The 22,911-nt window shown below is 48.9% G+C and overlaps 1 protein-coding gene across 3 annotated transcripts in view; it reads right to left on the bottom strand.

The window, feature by feature from the left end:
- Positions 1 to 366: 366 nt before the first annotated feature.
- The window catches only part of SNAP47 (synaptosome associated protein 47), a 52,926-nt gene continuing 30,381 nt past the window's right edge, over positions 367 to 22,911 (bottom strand). The window contains exons 3-6 of one of the 3 annotated variants that reach the window (XM_039880296.1): positions 21,528 to 22,018; positions 16,124 to 16,245; positions 7,068 to 7,174; positions 4,312 to 4,452 (exon numbers count right to left, since the gene is read on the bottom strand). In XM_039880296.1, coding sequence (XP_039736230.1) covers positions 4,446 to 4,452; positions 7,068 to 7,174; positions 16,124 to 16,245; positions 21,528 to 22,018 — 727 coding nt within the window. In that variant the 3' untranslated portion in view covers positions 4,312 to 4,445. Of the gene's footprint in view, positions 4,453 to 4,485; positions 5,826 to 7,067; positions 7,175 to 16,123; positions 16,246 to 21,527; positions 22,019 to 22,911 lie in introns of those variants that run through there. The other 2 variants (XM_039880294.1, XM_039880295.1) reach the window with 2 other exon arrangements.

Genomic DNA, 22,911 nt, shown 5'->3' with positions numbered 1-22,911 from the left:
TCTGCCCCTCCCCCAAGTTCTACCTTTAAGAGGAACAGGACTGCGAAGCTCTAGACAACTGCGCACGTCCAGGAAAAAAGGGGCCGGGGTTTCCTGGCTGAAACCCTGGACTGGCTTTGGCACCAGCCACAGTGTTGTGCTGATGGCTTAGGCCACTCGAGTATGGGGTCAAGGAGGGCAGTGAGTTGCCCTCCAGGACAAACAGTGCTGGACAACTGCGGCTGCAGCCACTGGGTGGGTGGGCGCAGCAGCCACTGCCAAGTCCTGCCACCTGCTCGCTAAGGACCTATTTGAATAAAGAAAATCAAAACAAGAAAATCAAAATCAAAACAAGAAAATCAAAATAAGAAAACAAAATACATGAAATTGATTTCACAGGTAGTTTTATTGAAGCACTAGACACCCATTAGCTCACAAGTCCAGGTTGCCTTCATGCAAACAGCACACCTGAGATGTTGCGACGGACACCACATGGGCTTAAAGATGAAGCAGTTACTACCTGCACTCCCAGAAAGTCTGCTGATGCTTTCTTTAAACAAAAGAATCAGCCCTTTTTGATGAAATGTCAAAGCAGTTTCATTTCAGCTCAATGTGGGCTTCACAGGTACATTAGCTATGGGCCTTGCACTGTGTCCACCTTTGTATGTAGTGTAAACCAAGCTCACAGCATTGTGTCTTAGGACCTATGGGGTGACAAACTGACAAAATCCGTTCCCATGAGTCATACATAAGTTAAAGGGCAGAGAGACTGTGGTACAGGAATAGAGCACATGGACAGCTTGACCCAACGCACAGGTCAAACATCAGCATCAGGACAAACGCCACATCAGGAGAGAAAAATGCAAAACCGGGGACACATTCAAATGCCCAGCTGGTGACAATGACACAGGCTCACTGCGGTCCTCATACCAGTCTCCAGAGGGTCACGCACCTGATGTGATGCATGTGGTGAGAGCCACCACGGCACTTACTATCAGGATGCTGAGGATGGCAAGAGATCAGCAGCCTGCCAGCACTCTCCTGAGGCCCAGCATCTGAGCATCAGAATGTCCATCCCCCTCGCGTCTTCCCCCAGGGTCCGAAATGTAAGGCCAAGAGAGTGCACCCGGAGTGGGGCAGACAGTGAGAGGTGAAGTCAGACAGCCGGGGTGGGGATGCGAGGCGGGTAAAGTTACATCACTGTGGGCAGCTGATCTGAGTTAGAACTTGTGCTCCTGTGTGTGGGAGGGGTGTTGTAGGAGTGGAGTTATTGTACATGCGATGTGGGAGCAGAGGGAGGAATTAGTGTACCTGGGAAGGAGCAATGGGAGGTGGAGGTGAGTATTTGGGTGGGAAGTGGGTAGGCTGGGGAGTTCTCCGTTTCATCAGGGGCTGGGCATTTTCCCCTAGCTGGGGACTACCAACCAGCTGGTTTAAACAGGTAGGTGTCTGTGCTTTGCCTTCCAGTCACCAACTCAGTTTGGCAGGTAGATTTTCTGCTACTGGAAGGCTTTAAAGTATAAAAAGTTAAATGGGGGGCCAAGGTAAAAAATAGCACATGATCCTTAATTACTGGCAGGAGAGAAAAGGTAGGAGAATAAGCCTCTAGTGAATGGTACATATTTTGGGTCCCACACACCTTCATGCCCAGTATCAGGTATATGCATGCCCAGGTGACTGAAGAGGAGAGTGAGCCGGAGAGCTCAGGGCTCGCTCACAGAGCTCAGGGCTCGCTCACAGAGGGATCACTAGCAGAGTCCTGGTCCCCACTTCCAGAGGCCTGTCAGCATCTGAGGTGTGTGCAGTCCGGAGCCCTGTGGGCGCTGGGTGGTGCCTGCCTTCAGTACAAGCAGGTATCAGACAGCTGCTTGCGGCTGAGTGGGGCCAGGCACAGTGCCCTGCTGGGCGGGGCAGGCTGTTTTCAATCCCCTGTTCAGAGCTCTGCAGAGCTGGATGTAGAGGAGCAGGTGCGATAGCGTAAGTCACTTGGCCTATGGCTTCCACCTGCCTGCTCATTAGAAACATGTGGGGACATGTATACCCCAGATTCTGACTGAGGGGCTGGGGGTCAGTGCACATGTGTAAACATGCATGTATCTTCTGAGTCCCTGGTTGAGCCCAGCGTGTGTGTGTGTGTGGTGTGAGTCCCTGCATAAACCCAGTGTGTGTGTATACATATTTTCTGAGTTCTAGGGGAGTCCAGTGTGTGCATGTGCATGTGCACATGTATTTTCCGAGTCCCTGGGGAGCCCAGGCTGAGTATGTAGATGTATTTTCTGAATCCCCGGGAGCCTGGCCTATGTGTGTACATTTTCAGAGTCTCTGGGAGCCAAGTGCAACCGTGGTGAGAACTATGCCCTCATGGGCTGCCGGGAGAAGCTGGAGCGTCGGGCATAGCCTACCCCCGCACTAGGCCTATGCCCAGGGCACGAGCTGCCTTCCCTCCAGTGTCACTCCCAGGTCAGTGAGGGCTTGATCCAGGTGCCACCGCCTCCGGGCAGTGAGAGCTTTCAGTAGCTGCCCCTGTCAACACATCTATGCCTCTGTGTGCCCCCGCCCCCTCCCCAGCATCAAACATGGGGCTCAGAACCCCTCAAGAACCCCACCACGTGGTGTGTGGGAAAGGCCAGGAACAAGTGCTTGTGTGCCTGCGTCAGAGTAAGGACCTTGGAGGCCAGTAAGTACAAACCGAATAAGACACAGAGACTAGGACTTTAATTTACTGGGAAGACCCTCAGGGAAGTTACTTCTGGAAGGGTAACTTCCCATGTCTTCCGGGAATGGTCAGCTTCCACGAGGCTGAGCATCCCTGGGCAACCCAAAACCCACACCCACCGACCGGGAACCTCGGAATGTGGCCTTATGTGGAAGTGAGGTATCTGCAGACATCATCCAGGTAAGGACAGAGATGTGATGACCCTGGATTAGGGGGCCCTGAATCTAACATAGGTGTCCCTATAGAGAAGGGGAGGGGAAATGTGAGACACAGACATGGGAGCCTGGCACATAAGGACAGAAGGAGCAATGGGGTAATGTGGCCACAACCCAGGGGAGCCTGGAGCACCAGCAGCTGTGAGGCAGGAGGGACTTTCCCCTGGAGCCTCCGAGGGAGCGTGGCTCTGTGATACCCTAATCTCAGACTTCTGGCTCCAGACCTGGCTCACACTGCTATTGTTGCCTCCATCTGCGGTACTCCGTTCAGGCAGCCCCAAAATGCAGCACTGCACCTGCACACTCAGCCTTACCCAGAACTCGGGGCACAAGTGGGCAGCGTGGGCCTACAAGAGTGAGGGGGAGGGGAAGACACCTCAAAGTGACACCCCCTTGGGCACAACCCTCCAGGATGCTGTTTCAAAGCAGTCCGGGGCTACCTGTTGTGAGAAGGGAAGGGGGTCCCCCACTTCTCCACTTTCCCCTGAGGGGCCCTCTCAGGGAGCCAAAACCAAACAAAAAAAGCAATGTCAATGTGTATCTTCAAAAAATACTCTAACACTAGCATTTCTCTTGTTTCTCAATAGAAATGTGGCAGTAAAAGCACATCAACACTTTTTTTTTTAACAGGCACAGTCTGTACTATTTTCACATTTGGCTAAAAACTCGCAGTGAAATAATTATTTCCGGTGTTTATATGATGACTTCAAGGTGTGCTAAACTCTCAGCTTCAGTTAGAAAATTACCATAGAACCAAAAGGAAACCGGCCTGTCCCCCAGAGAAAACCAGAACGAGTGCAGGCGGTGGGTGTGCACTGAGCAGCCTGCGTAAGAAGCAGGCTCGGACTGGCAGTGGCCCTAGTGGCCCTGGGGAGGGCCTTCTGCCCACACGGGATGCGCCTGCAGCGTTTAGGTGGGCAGAGTTAGCGGATTCTTTCATAAGGATGCAAGCCTTCCTTTTATGCTTAGCCAGAATGGAGAAAGGATGAAAATACAGCTACTTATGATGCCAGAGACCTGGGGTGGGGACATGCGCGGGGTGCAGCCTACCCTCTGAACGACGAGCTGTCGTGTGCTGTGGGTGGCTGGGTGGGGCTGAGCCCGTGTTCGAGGTGTGGGTGCTCCTGACACCTGGCAGCCCGTGGGGGCCTTGAGGGGATGCTGCTCGCTGTCTACAGCCAGAACTACTTCCCACAGCTGCACCTCAGCTTCCCATGTGCCGCTGCCACTGCCTTTGCAGCAGCCTTTGGTCCCAAGGCAGCCACACCCCCTGGGCCAGGGAGTGATATCCCAGGGTCTTCCCCTAAAGGAAGCATGCAGGGGTTGAGGACGACGTACCACACTGAGAGAAGGGATTCTTGTTAAAAGCAGTCACCTTGGTGCTTTCTTGTCCTTCTAGGTCAGTTTTTTCATTCGGCGATTCTGCTTGTCGATGGTTAAGGTCGTCCGGTCCACAGCGGCAGCGATGCCATCCAGGGCCTCGTCCTGTCTCTCCAGCTCCATCTCTGCATCCAAGGCGAGGCCTTTCAACTTCCTCAGGATCTGTGGGACAAGCACGAAGGAGGACAGGCCACCTTTCTTAAACTCTCAAAAACAGACAACACATCTTCCCATCATTTTTATAATACCAAAGGAATTCTGAGTCAGAGGGGCTATGCTCTGTCCCCACGATGGAGCCCAGAGTCAGAGCCTGGGAGGGCTGTCGGAGACGACGGCTTGGCCCGGCCCTGCTCCAGGCCACAGGCGGCAGGCTGACCACGAGTCCCTGCTGTTCCAACCCACGCTCGCTTGTCACCGATGCCTTACCACATCCATGAGGAATTCCCGCCGCAGCAGCGGGGCGGCTGGCACAAGATAACATGAGATCTGGGGCCAACAACTGGGATCCGGTTCCAGCTCCTGCCCAAACGGTGGTTCATTACCTGCCTGCACCCAACTATCGTACTGCAGGCTGAAGCTCGAAAACAATATTTAAAAACAAAAGCAAAACCTTATTCTTATCTGTATGGTTGAAATATTTCACACACAAATACAAAAGGCAGAACAAAGCCCAGCACAAATAACCCATGTCTCGCCGCATAGCCCCCTGGGACCAGGAAAAGTGGGGGATCTGCGGCTCCAGGAGGCAGGGAAGGGATCGGCTATGGACACACGGAGGGTACAGAAATGCCACAAACTGCAGCAATGCCACAGGGAAGCCGGTGGGCACCCTCGGGGTGGAGGCTGCTCTACAGCTGCCAAGTGGAGGAAGCCACCAGGCCGGACGGCAGCCCCTCCCCCACACTGTGACTCATGCTATCCTTCATATAGTTTTATAAACCAGTAAGAGCAGCCGTTTTATGACAAGTCTACAGAGACTAATTGCATTGTGAAATGTACTTTAACTACATTCTTACCGAGCCTGGGTTGAAAAATTTAATATCCTCAAGCTGACAAAAGGAATGGTTTTAAGAGAAATCTTAATGATCAACTACTTGCAATAAATGTTAATGCCTCTTTTAGGGAAAGTTTCAGACCACTGGTTAGGTCGAAAGGCAGGAACTACAGAATGTGAATCACCATGAGGGTCCCCGGAGCCTCACTACTCACCCCCAGGGGACCAGCCCGCCTGCAGATCTGTGCAAAGTCCCTTGTCACAAGAGGATGAATGTCAGCAGTGAGTGAGCAGCCTGGGCAACTGCCCCAGAGGACCCCAAATCTAATCTATTGATAACCTACCGTGCCCCACAATGATGTCACCCCTAGGTCCCACCAGGTGGCCCAGGACTGTGCTATCACCCGAGAGAGCCAAGTGGACTGTACCTGTGTGGTGTCATAGGCTGGACAGCGCTGGGTGGTCAGGTGGCAACTCTGCACACAGAATCAAGAGGGATGCCTGACCACCTGGCCACCACCCGCTGCGGGAGCTGCCTCGTCTGATTAACAAGAAACAGAATAAAGGTGGGATGATGGCCAGAAGGGTAAGATCGGCCCCTCCCAGGAACGACGAGGCTCACATGAGATCACAAATGTGAACAAGCTGTGAAAACTGTAAAGTGCTATGTGAGGTGCCGGCGCCAAGTCTCAGAGCACTCGGTCTGAGGGGCCCAGCGCCACCCCAATCTGTGGAGGGGACAGAGATGAGAACTGAGGTCAGCCACGCACAGTCACACGCAGGTTAATGGCAGACGCAGAACTTGGCCCACGTCTCTCTCCAAGCAGTGTCATCACTGGATTGTCGTCATGAGACACGAGTAAATTGTGTGGCTCAGACGCCACCTTTCTGCACCCTCTGGGAGCTGGTGGAAACTCCATCGGTTGAGTCACTTGAAAAACTGGACGGCGCTCTGGAAAGTACACCGTGGGGTCAGTCGACTCTGGAGGGGCTGGCTGGATGACCTAACACAGGAGGTCTTTTCCACCTCTCGTTCCTATGATCTCACATGGCTGGGGCCCAAACGGGAGAATAAAAGTCAGCGCTTACAACACATTAGGCAGGTCCATCTGTGCCACTTGCTCCGGTCAGCCAGCCCCTCATAACTTACGTCCACTTTCAGTGTGACAATAAAGCCATTCCACCAGGAACGCACACAAAATGTCCCTCGAAGACTGGCCTTTGCCACACACCTGCACCCCATCTGACACCGACACCCCCAAGGTCTCTCTCCTGCATTGAATGGTCAGGTTGCACAGACCCCTTTGGCTTTCTGCAACCTCTATGTCCTTGTCAGTCACGTCAAAATGTGGTCAAGTTCATTACCAGTTGAACTCTTTCAGGAGCACCAGGCCCTGACTGTAAAGTCAGCCTCATGCTGTGCTGTTGGCAGATTCGGACCCTCAGCAGGCAGCAGCTATCCCTCAGCACAGAGCAGGAAACAGGACTTGGAGAAGTAAAGTCCCCCCAAATCCAAATCCAGACCAGGGCCTGTTGGGTGAGCGCTGTTGGTGGTGTCATGGCGCCTCCCATATACTTCCTTCAATCCCAACATCCACACTCATGCAGAAAAGCAAAACTGGGGTTAAAGTGTGTACACACACTTTATTGTTTCCTTATCCCCTTGTCATCCTAAATGAGGTTGAGTCACAGGCCCCCTATAAGGTGCCCTGATTGCTCTTTCTCTCAATCCTCAAACTCGCTCTGCTTCACACACAGGCCGGAGCGGGGTGGGGTGACTTGCCTGATGCATGCAGGGTGCATCTCCCAGTGTGGCCCTGACACGACCGGCCCGTCACAAAGATAACAGATGTCACAGCACGATGACTCAGAAGTCATGTCACCAGGACCCTGAGATGAATCACAAACATCTCTTAAAAAACAGCAAAAAGGCCACCACCAGGGATTGGCAGGCCATTCACACACCAAGGAAGGCTGGGACCCAGAGCTGTGCTGGCTCATGGAGCCCTCAGCGACTGTGGCAAGACAGCCAGTGTAAGGTGAGCCACACTTGTAATTTAAAATTCTCTAACACTCGCATTTTAAAAATGATAAGTATAATTAATTTTAATATCAATTTTAATATATTTTATTTAACCTAATCAACCCCAGATAGTACCATTTCACCATGAAATCAATATTAACAATTAGATATTTTATGTTATTTTTTTATATAAAGTCCTAGCAAGCTTGTGTGAATACTATACTCACAACACATCTCAACTTGGACCAGCCACGATGGCTAATGGTTACTACGCCACACAGCACAGGACCCCATTGCCACACGACAGCACTCTCACCAAGCACTCCCACTTTCCATGACAGTCTCTGCATGTCCTACACGTCCATCAGCCATCTTCCTCCACATGCCAGAGCTTCTACCAAGAGCCCCTTTCTGTGACAGTCCCTCAGTCTACAGCTGAACAGTGGCAAGAGCAAGAATACCTACATTCCTGAGTCTATGTTTAATAAGCACATACAACTTATTTTGTAAGCAAAAAATAGCTGGCATGCCCACAGAAGCTGAGCATTTTTCTGAGTTGGTAGTCCAAACAAGGGTGGCTCCTACTGAATATTTCGATCTGGGAAAAGTATCTCCGAGAGGACGGCCTGAACGACAGCACTCACTCCACGCAGCCTGCTGAGACCCTTGGCTGGTCTGCCAAAAGTGTACTTGAATTAATTCTGCAAAAATTAAGAGAGATCTTTACACCTACTAAGAGAGATCTTTATAGCTACTAAGTGTGCAAAGACTATTACTGAGTAAACCTACAAACTACTAGGACCTCAGAATACTGGTACCGTGTCTTTTTCCTTTAAGAAAGGGATTGAAGCAATTAAAGGCATCGTGTGCATTCCATAGAACATGGGACGGAAAGAATGGAGAATATGAAGTCTAGCCAAACCTTAAAAACAGTTGTTACTTCTGTGGCCCAGGATGACAAGCTGTCTAGTCATCAACAGATGACGCTGCCAGCCTCTGAAATATCAACCGGCCTCTCAGATGAGCCCTCACTGGGCTCTGCGTCAAAGACCAGGCTCTAAGTGGACTCCTCACCAAGTCCCCGCTACTCTGACGGATAAGCCCAGCAGCCTTTTTTCCAGCCACATTCATACCTACACAGAAACTACCTGATTAAAAGTACATTGAGTTTCATAAGAAACTAACTTTTATGAACTCCAAAGAAATAAAGAAATATACAGTGTACTCGGCACAAGCAAGGCATGGACGCACATGTGCTGGGGCCACTCGGGCAGAGGACCCTGGGAACGCGCAGTGCCTTTCTGCTCAGAGGGTCATAGGCGGCCCCCAAAACCAGCGCAGGAGGCTCGGTCCCACAAGCAGATGCTGGGCCCCCTCACCAGCATCAGTGACTGGGAAGGGGGCAGCCAAGATAACACAGGTGGGAAGTGGGAGGCACCACATGGTCCCCAGGACAGAGCAGATGCTACTGGAAGCAGAAGAACCTCTACCTTGGCCACACACTCTGGCACCTGCACCCCCCACACCACAGATCTCAGGACAGTGGCACTAGCACCACCCGAGTCACCACAGGAGTGCATATGGAGACATTTTAGCCTTCCGACCACTTCCATTTTGTTTATAAAAACAGGAAATAAATTATGGAAAAATATCTCATCCACTAGAGTGGGTCCACTTACCAAAACAGACGTGTTTAATGTTTCTTGCCTCACTCGAGCCAGGAGGGGACCCCAAGCTCTATGGTGAGCTATGCCGCCAAGGGGGCTTTGAAATGTCTGTGTCACTGCAGCAAGGGAAGAACACAGTACACAGAAAGACAGACCTTGATGCTTCCAAGATGTCTATAAAATTCTAGTTGTTGTCTCAACTTATAGTCAGAAAAAAGAAAATGTTTCGCTCCACCTCATGATAAAACTCAGGATTCAGAGTCTTACTATATTAATATTAAGCACCTCCAGTGAGTTTAGTATTAGCTAGACTGTCTGCCCTCACCTTGTTATTAAGCTGACTCACTGCAAAACTGTGAATTTTCTTGCAGTGAGAAATTAGCAACCATTTAAGAACAGAGCTGGGATAAATCAAGCTGTCTGCAACTCTAAATAGTTCTGCCATTTGAGGCCGTTAACATGCTATAGAGAAGGTAAAGAGAGAAAAATTGGCTTCCAGCACAGCCAAAGCTCTGGAGGCTGTAAAGAACATTCTAGGCTACAATCTGTCACATTCAGCACTCAAAGACCACCCCCACGTCTTACCCATCCCCTCTGCCGCATTCCTGAGGCCCTGGCACAGGTTTCTCTCCTAGGGGCCCCGATGTGCCCCTCCTCACGCTCCCTCTCAGCAAAAGGCACAGGAGCTAAGCACAAACCCATCTGGTGCACCAGGGCTGCGTGCACACAGCAGGGACCTGTCAGTCTGCAATTACAAATGGCCTCTGCAACTCAAGGTTCAGACAGGGAAAGCACAGGCAAGCACCTCCTAGGACCAGAGGGGCTCCTGGGAGCCAACCTGCCCTCAGACCCTAAACAGGGCTTCCCATAACAAGAACCAGGTTTTGAAGAGGGCAAAGAATCCCCATTAAGTGAGACACCCAATTAGTTATAGGGTCTTTTACCCTGGAAGTTGGTGCCTCAGTGGGTAATCCCCAGAGCATGAGACAAACAGAAAATGCACCAAGTATGTGGTGCATTGTGAGCTGGCTTCCAGCACAGCCAAAGCTCTGGAGGCTATTGACAGGGTCACAGCCCGTCGAAGCCCACTGACTGACACGTATGTCTAGAGCTCACTAATGTGCCAGCACCCTGCCCAGCGTGCAGGCCTCCTCCTCGCCTCACTCCCACGTGTGCTTTGAGGGGGGACCCTGTCCTGCAAAACATAACAGAAACACTGGGAAACGGGCAGCTTGCTGAAGCCACGGCTAACATGGCAAAGACACTCACCAGCCACCTGAAGCCAAGCTTCCAACAACCAGTTCACAGATCTCTTGTTAGACGGGATGGACAGACATGTGCTGCCGAGGCCATGTGGCTGAGCAGCCTCCCTGACACCGGCTCATATATTTAGTCCAATTCTACACTTCAAACCATAGAAACTGGCTTCCCAGCCTGAACCAAAAACCACCCAATACCTGCTATTTTAAAAAGTTAATAACGTGATGTCAGTAATAGGTAGGACATCCAGACAGGAGGCTGATAAGGAAACAAAAGACCTGAACAACACCCCCATTACTGGACCTAACATGAATATAGAACACTCTGCCCCAATCAGCAAAGCAAACGTCCCTCTCAGACACACAGAGCACCTCCAGGACAGACCACATGGTAGGCCACAAAACAGACCTCGGACACAGAAAGTTCATAGAAAGTACCTTCTCTGGCCACAGTGGAATAAAACTAGAAATCTGGAAAACTAGAAAATTCAAAATACATATAAATGAACACATTTAACCAATGGGTCAAAGAGGGAAATAAGTAAAATTCTTTGAGACAAATAAATCCAAAACACAACATACTAAAATACTAGCAAACTGAATCCAGGGATTTTTTTTCCAGAATACAAACGGGGTTCAACGTAAAAAAATCAATTGATGTAATAAACCACATTATTAGAACAAGGAAAAACACATAATCATCTCAACTGATACAGAAAAAACACTGACAAATTTCAATACCCAATATCCTTTCGTGACAAAATCTTTCAGAGAACTAGGAATAGAACTCTATGAACCCAGTAAAAACTGGATACCCAATGCTCATTGAAGCCACCTGGTAACAGGCTGATGTGCCAAGAGGGTGATGTGCTAACTTCACTCTGGGGGTGGAGGGGGCACGCTCTGCATGTGAGACCCTCCTAGACCTCGACCCATGTATCTATCTCTTCGTTTGGCTATTCCTTTGTGATCATGACCAGAGTGCCCGCCTGCGCTCTGTGAGTCACCTTCAAGAACTATCGAACCTGAGAAGGGTCAGGGGAACCCCCCAGATTTGTAGCCAGTTGGTCAGAAGTGCATGTGGCCTAGGGACCAGGTGCTTTAACTTGTGGGGTCTATGCTAACAACGAGTGGTTAGTGCCAGAATTGAACTGCAGTAGGCCAGCTGCACTTGGTGTCAGAATTATACCAAAGGACATAATCAAAAAAGTCAAAAGACAACCTACGGAATGGGACATTTATTTTCCAATCAGAAATCTGTTAACAAGTTTAATATCTAGAATACATAAAGAACTCCTACAACTTAAACAAAAAGACAAACAACCAATTAACAAACAGGAAAAGAACCTGAATAGACGTTCCTTCAAAAAAGACATACAAACAGCTGGCCAATAAGCCCGTGAAAAGATGGAAGACATCATTAGTCATCAGGGACATGCAAGCTGAAACCACAATGAGACAGAGCCCTTCACAACTACCAGGATATAGCTATAATCATTTAAAACATTTCAAAAGGGAAAATAAGTGCTGGTGAGGATGTGGAAAAACTGGAATCTTCATATATTGCTGGTGGGAATATAAAATGGTACAGCCTCTATGGAAAACAGGCAGTTCATCAAAAAGCAAATTCCACTCCTAGAAATATGTCCAAGAGCTGAAAGCAGGACACAAACAGACATGGTACGTCCGGTGGCATATTCATGAGCCAGAAGGTAAAAGTAACCTGATGTCCATCAACACATAAATGGATAAACAAAATGTGGTCTGTCCACGTAACAGAATATTATTCATCCCTCAAAAGAAAAGAAGTACCGATTCATACTACAGAATGGATCAGCCTTGAAAACATGCTAAGTGAAGAAAGCCAGACACGAAGGACCAACATATGGTTCCACATAGAGGAGGTCCCTAAAGAGGCAGATTCAGAGACAGAGGAGACCAGAGGTCACCAGGGGCTGGGGGAGGTGGGTGTGTGATTTCTGTCTGGGATGACAGAAGTGCTTTGGAAGCAGATGGTGGTGATCCTTTATACAACATTTGGAATATAATTAATGCCACTGAACGGCACACTTAAAATGGCAACATCAGTATTACATATATTTTACCACAACAAAAAACACAGTTATGGTATATAAGTAATTATATAACCTTCCACAGCGAGGCACAATAAGAAAATAATCAAATGCTTGATTTTACGACTTGAGGTTCACGAAAATGTTGACTAAGAAGACAGGACAATGTTTCCAAGGAGAAAGAGTCATCCTTCCCATCAAAATGCCAGAGCACATTCCCTGTCCCCACTTCCCCACATTCCACCTGCACACTGCCACATGGCTGCTCCAGGAGGTGCTCGCTGCGATGCTGGTAGTTCCTCACCTGGAAGCTCCCTCCCTGCTCACAGTTTCCAGGGCAGTGGAAGGGACAGAACACGTCCCCAGGACTCATGTCCATGGGCATCTGAACCAGAAGGGCAGATGTTCCATCCATGCAGCCCAGGTTTAGCCATGGTGGCTTCTATATGAGGAAAGCCCAGCGCACCTGCACAGCCTTCCCTCTCAGCTATAGGAGACACACAGCCACACGCCTAGACAAGCCCTCCCACCCTGAACCAATGCCACAGACAACATGGGTCTGTGCTAGAGAGGTAACCGGCCAGGGCTGCTTAAGGTCCTCCTGTGCTTGTCCACCCAGAGGGCCCCCAGCCCTCTTCCTAATGCGTCAGCCGTGAAGCGTGGCCTGGCCTGCCACACAACCAGTTTAAGGACACGGCTATCCTGCCTGTCACCACATGACTGTGCACTGACAGTCAACACACTGAACCAGGGATAAGTCATTCACTATTCAGACCTTTATTTGGGGCTGAAGAACACTGGTTACATGTAATTCTCTTACGTAGATCGGATCTATAAGAAATGACTGATTTCTTTTCGTGACTATCAGAGGAGATCGACGTTTAGGATGAGTTTCAATAGCAGGGACCAGAGAATAGGGAAAAAAGACCAGGACAGTAGAGTCACTGAAGATGGAACCTATTCAATGGTTTCTAATACAGAAACAAAAGAAAGGACATGAATTTAAGACAGTTTCACACCACGGAGAGAATCACAGCAGCCTTTCTGCCCTCAAATCATTTCAGGAAAGTTCCTGAGAGTGGCAGGTGCAGGGCCCCCTGAAACAGCGCTCACAAATGGGGTGGCAGCGCATGAAGCCTAGCTGGACTCAGCATGACCCGTGGTCCCAGCAGGCTCCACAGGGCGATGCTCTCCTCTGCCAGCCTACCAGCTGTCCCCATTTCCCAGTGACTGAGCGAATGAAGCACCTCAGTTTTTCCTTTAACTCTTAGTGTTTTGTGTTTATTGTTTAAGAAGATACCAGATACAGCAGGCAGACTAAAGCCTTAATGTAACAAACGAGAAAGTTTAAAACCACGACCTTAAGCTTCGTAGGAATCCACACTGCACCCCCTTTACTGGGAATGACAAGGCGTCAGCTCAGGTCCCCTGCGCCAACTGCAGTTTAGTCATCAAGACAGATGCACCTCCACATAGTGACTTTCACGTATCTGCAACAACAGAAGCCACAGCTCCCCAGACATTTAACTTATTCCCACATGCTTGAGCTTCACTATGCAGTTAGATTTCTTGTCTAAGTAGGACACGTGTGATTAACCTCAGAGAGAGCATTTCTTGTGAAACACGGTTCTCCTTACAGGAGGGCGGCTGAGGCAGCGGCTCTTCTCAGCCCACCACAGGGTCATCACTTCCTCCACCCTGAGGCCACGGTAAATGACTCAGGGCGGCCGCTGTTCCCAGCATGGACACCACAGGCTTGCTAAGACTCACTGATGACAGTCAGGACCAGCCACACAGACGCATGTTCTCCAGAGAAGGATGGCGGCCACAGTCCCAGCTGTAGGTGCATGCACCCTGACCTCTGCCATCCCCTGGAGGCCATTTAGGGGCAGGGCCCCTCTCAAATTGCATGGCCACCTCAAAAACGAGCAGATAAAGTTCCAACATTTCCCACCACAAAGCTGTGTTCCTTCTTCAACCTATATACAGTGTGGGGCCCAGGAGAGCATGTCTCTGTCATGACACCATGTGCGCATGTGCGTGTGTGCATGTATGTGGCCCAGATCCCACCCGTCTCAGGCCTGTGCTCTGTCCCCTGCTCTCAGGAGAATGGCACATCAGCCTTTATGGGATGAGGAGGCTCCAGCCCCAGAGCAGACAAGAGCCACGTGTTCTGGAGGCAGTTAGGAAACTGCAGCATTTGCTAGCTAAAGCTAGAAAGCAGCCATTTCTGTGTCATTACAGAGTGACTAATGTAGACAAGGAGGAAAAAATGACAAATCATGTATATTTAAAATATCGCACAGCAAAGATGAACATTTTTTTCCCCAGAAGGAAAGGGCTGAGCTGAAGGAGTCTCTGCCTAGGCAGACATGTAAAAAACGGGCTCACGGCGACGCAGTCTCCCACGTGTCCTGATGGAGCAGGCACCACACCAAGGAACCAGGCTCTCCAAAGGAGGGCCAGGCCTGCTATCGCCTTCGAGCCACAAATGGACCCACAGAGCCCCGGGGCAGAGCACATGCTGCTCACCCCTGGGGAAACTAAGGCAGGAAGATGCAAACTACAAAAATCTCAATTTCAACTCATCGACTGCAAAGGAGAAAGAGAAGATGACGAAGGCAGCTGTGCGCAGAGGCGCTTCACTGAGCGCAGTGACGGTGTCACGGGTGCCTGCTGCAGACAGACAGCACGCGCCCCTCGATGGGGTGGCAGAGACACTTGAAGAGCAGGGAATGCCTCTGTCCTTTTTTAAAGGGAATATGGTATGATGTTGATTTTTTTAAAACAGTTCTTATCGTTTAAAGATAAATTATGAACTATTTATGAAATACTGTCTAAGTATTTTCTATTTGCTTCAATATCATGTGAAAAGGAAAAGGAAAAAAGCATCATATTGTCCAGCAACAACACAGGAAGACAAGTTAAAAGTATTTCTATCAAATACTGTTTAAATTTAACTTTCTGGACACAAAGTGCAAGGCTCCTCAGAATCCAGCCAAGCACTTGAGCGATGACAGAGCAGCGCCCTCAACTGGACGTGCACATGTGGAGCGCATGCACACTTACACTGCAGGCTCACAGCACACATACGTACACCACAGACAGCACATGTATACACATAGCACACACACGTAAACTGCATTCACAGCACACACGACATATGTGCACACAGACTCAGCAAGGCATAGAACACACATGTACACAAGATTCAGCACACGTATATGCACAGCACACACACGCTACAGACTCAGCACATACATGACACATGTGCACACATATTCAGCAAAGGCAAGAATACACATGTACAGAGACCGTATATGCACAGCTTACATATTTATGCAGACTCATAGCATACATATGTACACCAGACAGCACATGTATAAACATAGCACACACATGTACACAGACATAGCACATTTACACACAGCACACACATGTACACATGGACTCAGCACATGCAGAGCTTACACATGTATAAACATGTACAGACAGCGCACACATATTCATAGCCTGCATGTGTGTACAGTCCACATGTATGCAGAACCCACATGTACACATGTGCATGCATACACACATATGTACAACAGGTGGAAGCACAGGAAGGCGGCGTGTGTCTGCATGCATAGAGCACAAGGACTCGGGATGGGCCCTGCCTTTCTCTCCCTTCTCCAGCTGCAGGGAGCAGAGCAAACAGGGTGGGTGTTCCGGCAGCGCCTGTGGGTGAGAGGCAAGCATAAGCAGAGAGTGTTGTTTTCAGGCAGGAGAGAGAAAGGCATCCTCTGCAGAGGAAGATGAGGTCACTGAACGCATGTTACCTGTCTTAGTTCCTGGGTGTCCCCCTCAGAGATGAGTGGCTCGCTTGTCTGTAGCTGAAGTGGTCTGCCTTCCTGGCCCCCCGAGGGCTCTTGGTGCCTGGAGCAGTCCATCAGCCCGGATGCTGGAATGAAAGCCAACATCAGTGACACCTTCTGGGAGGCGCGCACACACGAGCACTTTACCAAGGCCGACCTAGCTCTCTGGGCTGGAAAAGTGTTCTCACAGGCATCTCAGGGTCCCCGCACTGAGCCTCTGCAGAGCTGGGCGGCTGTGGGGTCTGCTCAAGCCTCGCTGTCTACCCTGGTCCCTGATCCCACACTGAGCGACATGCAACACTGTAACCACGGGGCCTGCTTCGGTAACTGGCTCTCAGTAGAGACAGTGGTCTTTTTCTTTCTGAAGAAAGATTATAGCTTTGGAGTTTCACACACGGTACTTAGTGAACCCTCATGAACCCCACAGGATGCTGTAGATCTGGAGAGTCCAGGGGACAGGCGGTTGGCAGCCAAGCAAAGGTGACTATGGAGCCATGAGGTAGGGCGACTCTGAGAGCGTGGGGCCAGGCGCCACTCAGATCAGGGTTTCTGCTCACACAGGACCTGTGCCCAGACAATCTCCCCGCAGAGCGGCTGGGATGGAGACAGTGCCACTCTGGTGGCTCACGGGCCCTCCCACAGTGTGCTACCTGTCCTTGATTTAAAGAGCTGGCTCTGCTTGCACCCAACACTGCAGGCCCAGATCAGGGCGCTGGGGAGGAACGCAGATGGCAAGAAGCGCATTTGTCTGCAAACCAGCACCAGTTCCTGAGCAAGTCTCTCTGTGTCAGAGGAATGGAGGCACCGCAGCCCCTACATCCTTCCTAGGAGCCACCTGAAGCAACTAATATGTGCCCTGTCAGGTAAGGACAGAAGGCAACCTGTGGGGTAAAACTCGCTGGGCCTGAGGGCCCGAGCCCCTCGGGTCACCTCCGGGACACAGTGACTGTGCAAGGACCTCCTTGGTGGGATAGGCCACCACCTCCAGCATGCATACAACCCCCCACCCCATTATTACGTCTTAAAACCATTCTCACAAATTAATGCCCTCTGGGAGCTCCTGGCCTCATCCAGGATAAATGCAGGCTAGAATGAGGACAGAAAGCAGGTTTCTCAGGGTCTTGAGAGGAAAAGGGCTCGGGCCAGATGGAGTAAGCTCAGGACTAGTCAGTGGAGTAAGGCTGCTAGAGGAGACAACCTGTGACACCCCGAGGCCCATCTCCAACTGTGCACGTGACAGCACATCCTACACAGAGCTGCCACATCCTCACTACACTGTGATGTCTGGAAAGGTCTCACAGGACAAAACATTTCTTGTACCCTATGTATTCAGGTGCCTGCTGTTCTCTTCCGTTTTTTAGGAAAAAGCTGGTTGCAACCCACTAAACTAATTTCATGACTTGTGCTCTAGACTTGCTAAAGCCCACTAATTTCAACATCTTGGGGGCTTGCTAGTAAGCTCAGAACCTTCCACGCACGCAGCTCAGGGCCACTCAGTCCGTGTGGCCTACTGGGATGTCACATAATGAGAATCCCATTTCTAAAGCATCGGTCAGCAGCAGAGCGCCGTCAGAGCTGGGCTGGACAGAAGCGTCCTACTAGTTAATATCAGCCTAAGGGAGAGACCAGTTAACACATGACATTAAAACATTATTGGTTATCTCAATGTTTTGAAATATCTCTGAGAAATATTAATTTGGTTCAGTATGAGGTGGTTTTTGTCTTTGAAGTCATTAATTAGCTCAGTTAATCAAAAGCACACATTGTTCAAGCTACAAGGGAACTGACATGATTACACTTTCTAGAAAGGAGGTAACATAGCAGGGGACCTGGTTAGGCTATAGCGGCACCAGAGGGCAAGCATGAGGCAAGAGTTCCATGGGGTGAGTGAGCCGGCAACAGAGGCCTCAAATTAGGCAGTCAAGAAAGGACTCTCTCAGGAGGGGACAGTCAGCAAACCAACAAAGATAAAAACCAGTGCCAAAACCCTTAACAATGCCAAGCATGGACACTGCTCTGATGAAGAAACGAGCTCTGCGGGCTTCCTCCCACCCCGTCACCCCAGGGACCATGAGACAAACTGCGAACAAGCTATAAAACCTGACCACCACTCCTAAAATGATCAAGGCCGCCAAAACAATGAGAGTCTGAATAACTGTCACAGTCAATAAGGGCCCAAGGAGATATGACACCAAAATGTCACATGGGGTTCTGGAACAGTAAAATGTAAGGAAATCCAGATAAAATATGGACTTATGAAAATAACAACATATCCATATAGGTTCATTAGTTATGACAAGGAACGACTCATGTCAGGTGACAAGAGGAGAAACTGGGTGTGGGAGACATGGGAACGCTGAACTATCCTCACAACTTTTCTACAAGTCTGAAACTTCTAAAATTTGAGTGATTATTTAAAAGATGCTATGCAGAAAAACTGCAATTTGTGAGTGTTCTTCCCTAAGGTGGAAACTGCCCACCTGTGAATCCCAGCCCCCACCCATCCATACTACACATTACCACAGAGGTCTCTGGAAAGTTCTAGATACTCACTCAGGGCAAACAGTGGTCCCCTGTTACTACACTGCCACCTTCTGGCCACACATTTTACCCAAGTCCCTCATCAAGGAGAGGAACCCATCTCTGAGCTGTAGGTCATGGACTCCACCTCAGCTGTTTCTGGAGATTCTGACGTGGAATAGGAAAGTCAGAGGTGCTGGCAGATACGACACAAAGGGGATGGTGAGAAGTAGGCTCTCGTTGCTGGGCTTACACAAGACACTGAGAAGTCTCCAAGAAGTCAGATATCATCTTCCTTACTAAACTCAGCATGCTGGCTTCTTTCAAACATATCACTCCTTGTCACCTGAGCCTCTCCAAACCCACGGCTGTAAGGTGGACCCGCCCCATGAGGCAGGTGGCCTCCCAAACAGAGGAGGGCAAACCTTACTCTGAAACCCTGCTGGGATCTCATCCCAGAGGCTAAAGTTAGCACCAAGATGAAAACCCATCTGTCACCCTGGACATGGCTCAGTTCATTTCACACACATACAATTCATATGTGACAGGCCACAGGTGTTGCCAAGAAGGTATTTGTAGCTGTGGTTGGAGAAGGCCCCAAATCAGTTGACTTTAGGTAACGGAGACTGTCCTAGATAGTGTGGTGGGCCTGGGTCAATCAGTTGAAAGCCTTAAAAGCAATCTGTGGCTTCCCAGAGGAAGAGAACGAAGACATTTGGCCCATGCCCAAGAGGTCCAGCTCACCCTTCCTGACCCTCTGCGGGACTCACACTCACTGAGCTTCCTGCAGCCTGACCACGGCTGCAGAGGCCCTGCACGTGCTTCCTGTTCCTGTCCAGCCCTATATGCCACCTGAATACTCAGGGTCAGAGCTTGCCATTCCACCTTCTAGCAGGCCCAAAAAGCTTGTGCAGTATCACCTCTGTGTCACATGTGGCATGCTCATATCTACCATTTCATTCATTCATTCCACTGTGTGCCGTGTCCTCTCCTCAAAACAACCATGCCTGACACTCCACAGACATGGTAGAGCTCTGTGAGAAGCGCTGTGGGTTTTGTCTGGTTGTTTTCAGGACTGTAGGCGCCTGACACCACTCCTCGCGGCACGGGGTTCTTGATCAGCACAGGTAGAACCAGTGGCTGATGGCACTCTGTCTTGTCCCTCTGGCCAGGGCCTTCTCCTCTGGCTACTGAGGCACCTCCCAGGGGAAAATGCAGTAAAGTGATTTAGTCAAAACCTGGTGTGTCAGAGCAGCTGCCCAGCTGGGCTCGTACACGGCCTTGCCCGAAGGGCCCCTTGGTGATGGTCCACGTTGGCTGGGACAGCCCACCCTTTTCGGCCCTTTTATGGGCCAGCTTTTGAGTCCTGCCTTGAGTGAAGGGTCAAACAAAAACTAGAAGTGCCAAGAAAATAAGTTTTTAAATTAAATTTTTATATTATCATTTCTAACATTCTGGGTCTTATGGGACCAGATCTATCATCAGGTATATTTCTTTTTGCAACTTGAAGCCATCAAGAACAACATCAACACAGACATGGGTGAGGGAGACAAGGTTACATATTGGAACTAAAATCAAACATGAGAAGAAAAAAGGCATTGGAATAGTAATAAACATCTCTCTTTAACAGACATCAAGGAATCAAAGTTAATAAGACTATTACTTGTCAAAAAAATCACATTAAATATAGAAGTAATATCATCTATAATTCTAGTATTAGAAAATATCGGAGTATTTTTTGACTTTGGAATTTCTTAAGCAGGGCTCAAAAACAAACCTCAGGGAGAAAATGGTGGATTTGACCATAGCAAAGTAAAAGATTTGGCAGTAATGGAGGCTGACAGTATAGGAGAACACCAGGAGCCTCTAAAGTCAATAAGGAATGACTGTCTAGAATATATAAGGAGCTTCTACAAATCAGACAAAAACCAAAAAACAAAGACAGCTCAGTGGGGAAACAACAACAACAAAAAAATAGAACGGGCGATCCACAGAGGGGGCCTAGAAGCAAATAAAAAGCATCATATGCTCCGTCTCACAATCCATGAAAGAAATTAAATAAAAATACCATCAAGATGCCACAGGACACCTGGCAGAACAACAAAACTGAAAAGTCAGATAACACCAAGTTACCCCACGCTAGGGAGGAGGCTGGGCCCCGAGAACCTCACTATGTGTGGACATGTGTCATACCCACATGTTCTGCCACCCACACTGGACCTAACCGGCCACACCCAGGCACACCCTCCACATCCTATGGAGACCTTCAGGGGACACTGCGGCTGCACAGCCAGGGAAAGCAAGGGCTTCCCAACACCTTGCGGATGCAACATAAACCACAAAAACTGTGCTGCATAGTTTTCAAGATTCTGATCCCTAAACACACATCTGGAAGGCGGGCTGGGAAAATCTCGATTAAACGTCATGGAAACGGCAGTGAGGCCGAGTCAGGGGCAGAGGGAACAGAGATCCACTAGACCAGGCACTGCTGGAGCCGGTTAAGACCCTGAAGCGCCGGTTCTCAAATCAAATGGAGAAAAATGTGAAAAAAGCCTAACTCAGACCTTCTCTTTGTCCGAAAGGCTACCCAAACCCCTTTTGACCTATTTAGAAACCTACACAGCTCTTGAATGTGTGAGAAACCTAGGTGACTTGAGAGTCACAGATGGCAAGTACTCAGGAAAATGGTCTGAAATTATATTTATTTCTAAATAAGTGGGCAGTCGCTAGTGAGCTAAAACCAGCAGCTCCTCCAAGCAATGTGCCGTGTTGCATGTGTACCATGGGTGTGCCGGGTTTGGCTGGGAGGTCAGGGGCCTGTGCACAGGCTCTTTTGGCAGTCGCTCACCTGTGGGCCAGACAGAGTAGCCTTTCTCTGCTGGGGAAGAGGTTCTAGCACTTCTGAGCATCAAGGCGTCTTCTAAGAACTCGATCTTCTTGCTGAATTGCACTTCCAAAATGGGGATAACCTCTGGCATCTTGGCAGATATCAAGCGAAAAGCTATGTCTGGCTTCCCAATGAACCGCTGGCGGATACTAACTTCATAATGTGTGTGAACCTTAATGTCATCTACATCTTCTTTTTCAAATCTGTGTATGAGCAAAGAATCTGAGCCATGGATTTCCAACCCGGAAACGAGGATGGTGAGCCTTCCTGGTTTAACCTGAGATTCTGTTCTTTGGGAAATGATAGCAGGAATTCTGATCAGTATTCCTTCTTTTCCAAGAGCTTTGGAACCAGACACTGAGAAGCCTCCACTGGGCTTAGTGTCTGCTGGCATCTTCCAAAGCTTGGAGCTAAAGGGCCACCAAGAAGGAGATTCCAGTTCTGTCAGCAACCTAAAAGAGCAAACAAAACACACAAAAAAAGTGGGTCAAATCGATTTTTAATACTTTTTTTTGAAGGCTGTGTTAGCCTTTATAAAGCACTTTACCAGTTTTCTTTTCCACAAACACTCCATGAAGCAGGAAGAGGATTTATTATTCCCATATTTTAGAAAAGAAACCCGCGGCTAAGAGCAGGAGGGCATTTGCCTACAGACACAAAGCTGATCAGCAGTGGACAAACAAAAACACGCATCTTCTAACTAGAATGTTACTCTTGCCACACCTAACCCTGGGTAATTCTGACTCAAATCCTGATCTCAATCTCTCTAGAGCTCATAAAACTTTTGGCAGTAATCTGTACTGTTCAACACAGTAAGAGGCACATGTGGCTACTGAGCACCTGAAATGTAGCTAATGCAATGAAGAACTGAATTTTAAACTTAATTTTAATGTGACTGGTGGCTACTTCATCGGATAGCACAACTCTAAAGTAACCACTAATAACACTAACAGAGAGACCTAAAAAATCAATAAAAGAAGAAAAAAATAGAAGCAGAAAAGGGAAAGCAATGGAATAAAGATCAAATAAAATAAACAGAAAACAAGATGGTGGAATTAAACACAACCATATTAGCAATCATACTAAATGAAAATGGACTAAATGCTCTAATCAAAAGGCATATTGTCAGCATACGTAAAGAAATAAGACCCAGCTATATCTTGTTGGCAAGAGACAGAGATATAAGGACACAGATACAGCAAAAGCAAAAAGACTGGAAAAAAACACAGCATGCCAAGGTAAAGGAGTGTTAGCAGAGATAAAAAGAGACCATGCATAATAAGAGGGTCAAGACAGAAACAATACTAAATATGTACATATGTAATAACAGAAATTCAAAATTCAT

This window comes from Pteropus medius, unplaced genomic scaffold (genome assembly GCF_902729225.1).
Source record: "Pteropus medius unplaced genomic scaffold, Ma_sr-lr_union100, whole genome shotgun sequence".
Classification (NCBI taxonomy): domain Eukaryota; kingdom Metazoa; phylum Chordata; class Mammalia; order Chiroptera; family Pteropodidae; genus Pteropus; species Pteropus medius.
Note: the sequence above shows the minus strand (reverse complement) of the source record. Positions and strands in the feature narration are given on the sequence as shown.